The following is a 9,966-nucleotide window of genomic DNA, read 5'->3' on the forward strand; positions in this document are numbered from 1 at the left end:
TGCAGCCCCACCTGGGCAGCTTGTCTCAGCTGTGAGGCTGAGCTGAATGCTGAGAAAGCCTCATGCAGCCTCAGAGTTTCCAGGGAACCTGCTCTGGCCACTACATAAGCATTGGTGGGAAGGGACGGGCTCTGATCCAGCCTCCTTCCCAAAGGCAGACTGTCGCTAACACTAGATCGGGTCAGCCATGGTTTTGCCTGCCTGCCCTAGTCCCGAGCCCTGCGAGAAGAACAGTTCCCCAACTGCCCTGGGTAGTGTGCCTCAGTGCTGCTCAGCCCCCTGTGCTGTTAAAGCCAATTCCCTAAAGAGAGGAGGGTCCTATGAGTGCTTTGGCGATGCCCCAGCATGGGGGATGCTCCGATACAGATGATAAAAGTCCCATCCTGACTGTCTGCTGAGCACTGGACTCAAAGTGCCCCCGCAGATTGAAGCAGAAGGCCAGGTCTGCCTGCTCCTGGGGTGGAGGGAGGATTTGAACATGTCTTTTCCAGTGCATCACCAGGCCAGGCAAGACCCAAGCTGTCTTCTTAGCTTCCTAAAGCTCTGAGGTCAACTCCTAGGGAGGAGGATGACTCATGACTGCAAGTCATGGGCAGTGCTCAGAGCTTGGGCCACCAGAGCCAGCTATGACTTACGCCAGGAGGTCTTCCCGTCACCGATGACACAGCCCTGCTGCAGAGGATGTTTCTGGAAGCTGTATCACTAAATGGGACTTGGTGTTAGCGTAGAAGAGAGGAGTATTTCTAACAGAAAAAGTTCACGAGCAAAACTACTGGAATAGCTCTGACATGCCTCGCATCATCTAGGGAGGGATTTCTCATCATGGGGTGCCATAGGAGGGAGCAGGGTTGCTGAAAGCAAGGCTCTCTCTCAGCTGATGGCAGCTGATGGTGCCAGCACAGCTTGGTACCACAGGGTGACCAGTGTGCATGACTGTTCCCTTGGGGCTACTTCTTACTGTCCAAGTTGGTGCAGACAGACAATGGGGATGCTGGGGGTTTGGGACCAAGATTGTCTCACCAGCAGTACTCCAGCCATCACTCTTTGTAACATAACTGTTCCTCTGAAGTTTTAGCAAAGCAGTTTCCTTGAAAAATAAGAATATTCAGGAAAACAATAATTCCTGTACATGGTGGGTGACAGCATCTTCTAAATGAGTCACAGGCAGCACTCAGAGCTCAGGCCTCCGGACACGTAGCAAAGGAAGAGGACAGGAATGCAGACGGGGTCAGACACAGCTTCAACATATTTCAAGTCCCCTTCAAGAAGCAGCTAAATGGTGGTTGCTTGGATGGTGCCAGGGGCTCTTCCAGCCCTGTTTTTAAGCTTTGTTGGTTATAAGGGAAAGGTGCAAGCCTTGAGCTGGCATCCACCGAGCTTCAAGCTGCACCACTGACTCAGAAGCTACTACTCAGAAAGTAGTGGCTGCTTTACCTCTTCCTTCAGTGATATTCAGTGTTATTGTCTGACACTGTTCACAGCTACGTTTCTTCAGATGGTTTGCAACAGGATTTGGAATTTCATAGAGATGATATTTGGGAGTCAAGACATGCATCCTACTACATGAGGAGGACCAGATGTGAATAGTCAGTGGCTGAAATAACTGCTTCAACCATCGAGCTTGAGCTGCTCCTGGAAATGACCAGCATTTGCACATGCCTGTCCTCATATTTTCTGTCAGCTTGCCCTGAACAGACAAGGCTGGATAAACTTTTCCTCCTTGCCCTGTGGCTTAAGAATGGACCAGGAAGTTTGTAAACTCAATATTGCCCAAGATGAACAATGCTTGGTTGTTCATCTTGGGGAGGTTTTGTGGCCTGCCCATAGCCACTCATCCATGGAAGATCTTAGCTCTCGCCCAGAATAGCTTGTGCCACTGCTGGGTCACAGCCTTTATGCCTGTCAGCTTGAAAAACAATTTGGAGACCTTTTCTCCCTGCACAAAATTATCATTAAATAATATCAGGTCCCTTCTGTGATGGTCTATCTGCAGTGCTTGACGCAGGAGACAAAGGAGAGGCTGTTAGCTGGAGCATGGACCAGCTGCAATAGGGTAGGTTCCCCTGGATTGTGCACTGTTTGTTGGAAGGCAGTAGGATCTGGGAAATTTGGGTTCCTGGGTGCTGCTCCTGCATCCCAGCAAAGGGAGAGCTGTGGCAGTGAAACCTATACATGTTTCCACACGTCCTGCATCAAGGCAGATGCTGAATCTTATAGCCACCACACTGGAAATCATCATCACCTTCCAAGCTATGTTTCAAGGGAATTTGTAACATCTCCTTTTTCTCTAAACAGGCCTGGCTGACAGCTGACTTCACCCTGAGGGTGTTAAATTATTTGTCTGCTAAGAAGGGCTGTGAAATAAGCAGAAGAAGCAGAGAATGTGGGCTTTGAATGCACGGTCATCTGATTGACAGCATCCCCCTTGCTCATGCGGATGTGGTGTATCACTTGGCCTGGCTGTGTCGGAAGTCAGAGTGAAATGGTGCAAATAATTTGGCACATGTGGGAGCTGTGAAGGGAAGTGATGGAGCACCCTCACTTAGGAGGTTTACAGCTAGATGAGGCAGACTGCTGTGTCCTTGGCAGTGTTGTATGTGACTTTAGAAGTCTTTGCTATCTCTGATTCCCGTTTGATGATGGGATGTTGTATGTAAATTGTCTCAGTTTAAGGCAGATGCTCTAATGCCTGGGACACTGGACCAGGACCTAGGAGGGTAGAGAACCATTCTTGGGTGAACTACAACACTTCTTCATTCTTGGACAGTCTCGGACCTCCCTTAGCTCACCTGTTCCATAAAGATACATCTTCCTCAGGGAAAGTGCAAAGCTCTGCATGGTTCTTCAATATTGTGACTGGTCACAAAGAAGGCCCTACACAAAGAAACTGTGGTCTACTTCACCCAGTGTAAGATACCTACCATGAGCCAGTTACTATTAAACTGCCTCTATAGTTGAGGAGGAAAGACAAGCATTCCTAAAGCATGGACAGACTAATTTGGTTTTAAGGTCCCTTGAGGAGGGTGACTCCTGTGAAGGGAATGCAGATAACTAGGTCAGATGTAGATACCTACAGTGCAGGGGTCTAAATCCATGTCCATGGGCAGAACCAGCATCAATTGAGAGTGGTGCCATGGGGCAATGGAGAGCTACAAACTTCCCTGGCAGCAAGGTTTGCCAGTGACTTCTAGCCACCAGCTTCACTCTGGCATAAGGGGAACAGCACACATGCAGACTTTACCAGGTACTGAAGACTACATTTTTCCCTCACAGCAAGAATCTATCATCTGTGGTGTCCTAAGAAGTGCTGGAATTTGGCAGGAGATCATTGTCCCACGTGAGGCCTTCACTAAACATTTGCTTTGAATGCAAGACATGGTCTGCACAGAGGACATGGAAAAGTCACAAGCAATGGCATCCAGGGAGCCTTGTGCCTTGGGGACTCCTCTGGAAGGGATTATTATTCAGGTCCAGCCCATGTCACGTTGTAGACATGAGCTGTTGGCAGAGCTCAGCAAGTTGCTCACGAGGACAAAAAGGCTGATCTTCCCTCCCTTCACCTTTCAACACCAGCTGTCTCAGGGCAGCTAAGGGACTGTGCTGGTAGGCAGGAGATACACATGCAGCTATATTGTGACTGCTGGAAAATATGTGTCCTTGTGGCAAGCTGTACTGAGTTTCCAGAAGGTAAATATGGAAATGAGTTTTATGTTTTACCTTGTGACACTAGTGTCTATCTTGAAGACAAATTTGCAAAAACATAGGTTACTAACTCAAAGTACAGGCAGGGCTACCTGAGTGATGGGATGATCTAAATTGCGCAGTCCTGGGCCACACAGAGGTCTGTAGCCTTGCACAGGCAGCCTGCAGTGTATGGGGGGCTGTCTTTGCACACTGTAAATATTGAGAGGTGTGTCCGGGAGTCTCTTCTTCATTACATGCCTAATCGATGCTCTGTAGTTGAGGCCATGTTGCTAAGCCACTTAGTGGCCCTGATCACTGGTTCATTCCCATCTGTCAGTGCATTGTTTCCAAAAGGAAGGTATACTGGACATTGCAGGTCCTTGGAGCAGTGGGTTCATACAGAGATAGCACTAATGTCTCCTTACCACATTATCTACATGCCCTTCGGTACAGTAAGCGTATCTGCATCTAGTGCCAGGCCTTGCAGGGCTAGAAATGTGCTGCCAGGCCCTCAGGAGGGTGATGGAGTTGGAAAGCTCTACTCAATCCACAGTGCTGGGGTGGTGGAGGACCTCCCAGTTTTGGAGGTATCAGGAGAGGTCCTTAGGTCATGAAAGAAGGGTACAAGCCTTGGCCCTAGCATTGTAGAGCCAGTGGCATTTGGATCAAAGCTCCTGGTAGCAAGGGCTCAGCCCAAGGGTAGTCATTAGTCATTAGCTCTCCGAGAGTCCTGGAGAAGTGGCTTATTCTAATATTGAAATATGTGCAGTATCTATAGGCTTAAAATCCTTCTGGAGGCCTTGATCTGCTGGCTTACAGGGTCTCATGGTGTCCCTGCAGGTGGCAGCTTTTGTGCAATATCGGTATCAGTGGCAGGTGCTTTTGCCCTGATTCTCAGCTTCATCCTTTCTGCTCTTAGCATGCATTGAACATTTCTTTAACACTCGTGGTGTTCCTGGGTCACCAAGAGCAGAGATGGCACCTACCACTTCTGAGGACCTTACCAATTTCCACTTTAGGCAGAAGTTTAAATAAAGAAGTAATTATGGGAGCTGGTCTGGCTTCCACACCAAATGTCATGCACACAGTCACAGGTGCACACACCAAAACACAGAACTGTATACAAATTTAGGACAGAAGGGACCTGTGGAAGTCTCTACTCCGACCTCCCATTCAAAGTAGAGTCAACTTCAAAATTAGATCAGGTTGCTCAGGACGTTCTCCAGGCAAGCTCTGATCTCTCCATGATGGATATCCCCACAGGGACCCTGTTCTTGGCCTGCACCACTCTCACAGTGACTTTTTTCCCCTAATAACCAATTAGAATTTCTCTTGCTGCAATTTGTGATCATTGCCTCCTCTTCTATTGCTGTGCACCCCTGAAGGGAGTCTAGCTCTATCTTCTCTGTAACCCCTCACGTCATCAGGATGCTTGATTTCTCTCAGATACCTCTTAGCCATTTTGAGTGTTCTTCATTTTTGTTCCTTGCCCTTACGTCTGAACAAATCTAAAAAGCAACCAAAAACCTAGACACACATCCCAAATCTTAGAGTGCACAAGGATATATGGATGTGGCCAAACTACATGTCATAATGTCAAAATCATTATCTTCCGCATGGTTTCTCCATGGCCAGCACCACTGCACCACTGTGCAGAACTCAGTTTGCTTTCATGTTTCAGTTGTGTCTGGGAAGCAGGTACCAGTGGCAATGAATCCATAGAAGGTGATACCATGGGGACTATTTAATAAAAAATAAAGTACAAAAGACCTTTATGGGCAAAGTATTTATCATATTTATCATTTCTTTCAAAAATCTCTGAACCCACCTTACTCCACTTGCTTGACTTATAACAGGTCCTTCACCCTCCCACAATACAGGGTAGCAATACCCAGCTGCAGGAGGTAGTGGTGGACATTCAAACCCAGCCTCCCACCCGGCCAGCACCCTTTGCCCACACATGGACTCTCTCTCTGAGCAACTCTTTGAGCTGAAGCCGTGGTCACCTAAGGCTGCTATTACAGGTGCCAGGCAGGGATCTGTCTGTCCCAGGTGCTAGGGTACTGCCTGCACCAGGACCAGCCCTGCCCTGCTCATCTGTCTGCAAGAGTGAGGTCTGGGTCGGTGCAGGCTACACAGCTCCTCCCTGGCAGTCCTCCTTGTCTTGGAGCACTCTGCTGCACCAAGGCTGGTCCAGCAGCAGCAGGGATCGGTGCCAGGTCTCTGTGCCACACACGGACCCCCGGCACATCATCCCTGATAGATGTACTAGTACCTCGGGAAAATCCTGCATCTTTTCCTGACACTCTCTCTCTCACAGTTTTACAGCTACGGCTTCAGCAGAGAAGGACCCGTGAGCAGCTGGCAGATCAAGGCATCATGCCACGTGAGTACCTTTTTCTGCCTTTTTCACCCGCTCCTGGCTCAGAGGGGCTGTGTTCATCTTGGGCATTGCTGGGGCACCGTGTGGCATCAGCTGCCTGCTCAGGCCCACTCAGCTCTGAGCAGATTGCTACTAGGGGGTACTTTGCTTCCTGCCCTGTAGAAATATTATGATCCCTGGTGCTGTACAACGGTGCCCAGCATTTGCCACACAGATTATAATGCCACTGCTCAAACTGAAGTCAGGAGAGATGCTTAGCTTACACCACCCAAAAATTCAGCTGCATAGCTCCCTGTCCCAGAGGTCACAAGCATATCCAACTCCAAGCAGAAGACTCACAAAGCTCTTCACGTAGGCAAGGGCAGAGAATCTCATGTCCTCCTGTAAAAGTCAGGAACCTCTGTGGCAGGATCAGACCCACAGAACGAGGAAGAGGTAGAGAGGGCCCATTCCAGGAGGCTGTGGAAGAAGGAAGCGGTGGGTAACTGCCTTGGCCCCAGTGCAGAGAGGCAGCCCCTGGATGAGTGGGACATACCCAGATCTGTGCCTGTGCCCAGACAGGAACCCACAGGGCAGGACTGTCAGTGTACACTTGAGGCCAATGAAAGCCCACCTGGGCCTGCCTGCCACAGACTGCCGAATGGCTGGTGATATCCATGCTTTCCCTTCTCTGACCACATTCATCCTTGATAACTTGGCATTCAAGCCTGAAGGACAAACTCCAGGCCAGTATTATCATGTAAGCATTCAGCATCAGAAAGCCAGATGCTAGAGCCCAAAAAGTAAGTGAACGAAAATGATCGCCTTCTGCACCTGCAGGTGCATCATGAAACCTGTAGCACCACTGGAGAAATGATGTTGGGAACTCAGCCCTGCTTGATGGATAACTCCATCCTGACCTAGCCTCAGCCTCCATGTGCATGACTCTGTGATTATCTGGGACCCAGGTAGAGGTTTATCCTTTCTGTCTTATCAAGGCCCCCTTGGGTTCACTGCTAAGATCACAACTTTCCAAAGGCTGTGTCACTTCCATCTCTTCTGGCTAACCTAGAAGACTATGATGCAGCTCTTGTCTAAACAGCAGAACAACAACTCACTAAGAGTATGGCTCTAGCACTGCTTGCTTCACCCTGCCTGTCCCTCTGCCCTTTTCATGCAGCTGCCTTCCTAAAGGACCATGTCAAGGTAGCCATCAACAGACACCTTCTCGGTACAGTATTGCCAACATCAAGCATTAAGAAAACTTGAGCAAGATGACAAAAATCATGACTGTCAAAATGATCACATGGTTTTAAGACTGTTAAATGCAGGTTCTTTTCATTTTTTTTCTATTTATTTCTTTAAGCATTCAGGTTTTATGCTGCCTGCCACCAAAGGGCAAGCATTTTAATCACAGGACTCGAGGAGGTGGAGCTTTAAGCAAAAGATTGTGACATTTGTGATAGCATTGCAAGCACTGGCAATACAGTCAGTGGCCAGAAATATGTCTAACATCTCCTGAACTGCTAAGTCCACTCTGTAAAAGTGAGCACACTCAGACAAGGTGCAGGACACCCCACTGCACACGTATGGAGCGGTAGTGCCAACTAAGAGGCTTGCGTACCTGGCGCTGCTCTGCGGGGCCCAGTGCACGGGGCTGCACTTTTACAAATGGCACCGAATATTTAAAACCTTACACATGGCAGACCGCATATCGGGCCCAAGTTATTTGATGGCAACTGGAGGGTATTTTCCTGTTACCTATGGCTTCTTTACACTCCCAACTTCTAGGCTGAAATTTTTGCAGTCTGGTTTCTGTCCAGGAAGGCCATTTTGGGAAACCTGAGCACAATTCTCTCACTGAAAGTAATAGAAGAAAAGGCACTTCTATCATTATAAAAACAAACATGCAGAAATTAACTGCTGAATTTGACCTCAGGAGGAAGTGTCTGATGTTAGCATTTAATATATGGCAGCCACAGCCGGCTTCCCCATGATTTGGGCATGTGCAGTCATACCTTATGAAAAACAAGTCTTTGTTTAACCTTATTTCCTCATGTCCTGTTGCCTGAGAACCAGAAGATGAGGTGGGCTCTAGGAGGTGGGCCCCAGGTGGGCACTGGGACAGGATTTCAGTTCACATGCATTGCAGGAGGGCGAGAAATGAATCCAGATGGCTGTAACCCACAGTGTTTGAGAATAACCCTTCTGGAAAGGGAAAAGACGGGCATTGCTGGTCTCCATGGTGAGAGTCAGGTTTGGTACCAGGCTTGGAGCATGGACTTCATCCCACATTGCACATCAGATTTTGCACAAGGATTGTTTTCAACCCATTGCCTACATTTTCTGCTGATATAATCCCAGGACAGAGAAACTTTGTTTTTCTAACTGATCCATTTTATACAGAGACCAGAAAAGGTCAGAGTAACAGAATAGCATTGGATAAAAGCTCTGAGGGCTTATAGGAACCCTTGTAGGAAGGGGAGTTGATGACTATACACAGGGCCTGCTAAGCTGTTCAGCAGTGCATCTGTAGCACAGTAAGCGTGAAACATTGGAGTAAGTCCTAAGAAGCTGGCTGTTTTTTGGTATCCAAGAGAATACCACAGGGAGAAGCATCAGTGTCACCTGAGCATAGCGCAGGGAGACGGATGTCCTTACCAAAGCCCAGTCTGTGTTTGGTTTGATTGGAAAAGATTAATGCCATTGCATACCTGAGCTCTGTTCACACTCTCTTGGATGTTGCTCTAAGAAATGTGAAACCTTCAGATGGTCCCATCACTGGAGAAGGTAGGAAACTGCCTAAAGGAGGATGCTCAGGTGCAAAAGGCAGTAGCATTGCACAAGACTTCAAGTTCAAAGCTGGACTCTGATTGTCAGATGTTTTCAGGTTGTAAATTGAGCAACTGGCTGGCAAAAAAATCAACACTACTGAAAAAGGCTCTACAAATAAAGACAGGCGCAGACTGGTAGGCAAGAGAAGCCTCTGAGTCCCTTCAGCCCTGTGAGTCTGTGTATGGAGAAGCCTTTGAAAGCAAGGGGAGATCCAGTTTCATTGAGACACAGTCACACTCCTGTTGCATAGGAGTGCAGGTGAGAGCAGAGCCTGCCCCACTCTTCAGGCTCACTGTGTAGGAAGTTTCCAGTTCATGCAACAACACATGCAGTTTTATTGTCCTAGTGAAACTGGTACAGACCCAGCAAAGGCATTTTAAATCACGAGCACCCCTGTGGGGTCACTTGCAGAAGGGCAGGCTCTAGGGCTGAGCAGGGACAAACCCTTCTTCAAGCCCTGCACAGATGCCTGCCCCAGACCCCAGCCAGACCCTGCTCACCTGCCCAAAAGGAGGGGGAGGCAGCTTGCAGGATTCAGGACTACTCAAGGCAAGGTTCTCCCTACTGTGATGGGCTGCAGAAATAGCTATGCTTGAAGTAAAGACCCTCTTGCTGTACGCAGCCACCACCTCATCCTCTAACTCAAACCTTAGAGGCAATAGTCCTAAGATTATCAACACCAAGCACAGCAGCTCTGCCCTGTTGCCTCCAGACCCTCAGCTGTTTCAAGCTGACATGTCATCCCTTGACAAGTTGTCTGAATAACCAGTGCTAGCAATGTCTTTATTTGTTTTGCAGACTAATACAAGCTGCAGCATCCACATAATTCCTCCAAAAATCTTGGTAAATGACTAAATTCTGCAACATTTTCCTCTTGAATAGCACGTTTGGTCAATGCCCCGAGCACAATCCTAATGTCAGTACTTCACAGTGAGCAGGGCTGTAAAAGTCATCTCTCTTGCTAACTTCATTTTCTCATGTGCACCATTTTATTTTGCTTCTGATTAAACCAGCTGTCACAAGTCCTCATGGCTGCTCACGGGAGCATGGCACAGTAATGCTAGCTTGTCTGTATGTCTGCTTTC

At 48.2% G+C, this 9,966-nt stretch overlaps 1 protein-coding gene across 1 annotated transcript in view; it reads left to right on the forward strand.

The window, feature by feature from the left end:
- Positions 1-9,966, forward strand: part of MYOCD (myocardin) — a 39,887-nt gene that overhangs the window by 6,091 nt on the left and 23,830 nt on the right. Inside the window, exon 2 of the mRNA XM_009334054.1 lies at positions 6,005-6,070. Coding sequence (XP_009332329.1) covers positions 6,005-6,070 — 66 coding nt within the window. The remainder of the gene's footprint in view (positions 1-6,004; positions 6,071-9,966) is intronic.

Source organism: Pygoscelis adeliae, unplaced genomic scaffold, assembly GCF_000699105.1.
Source record: "Pygoscelis adeliae isolate BGI_AS28 unplaced genomic scaffold, ASM69910v1 Scaffold11, whole genome shotgun sequence".
In the NCBI taxonomy this organism is placed as follows: domain Eukaryota; kingdom Metazoa; phylum Chordata; class Aves; order Sphenisciformes; family Spheniscidae; genus Pygoscelis; species Pygoscelis adeliae.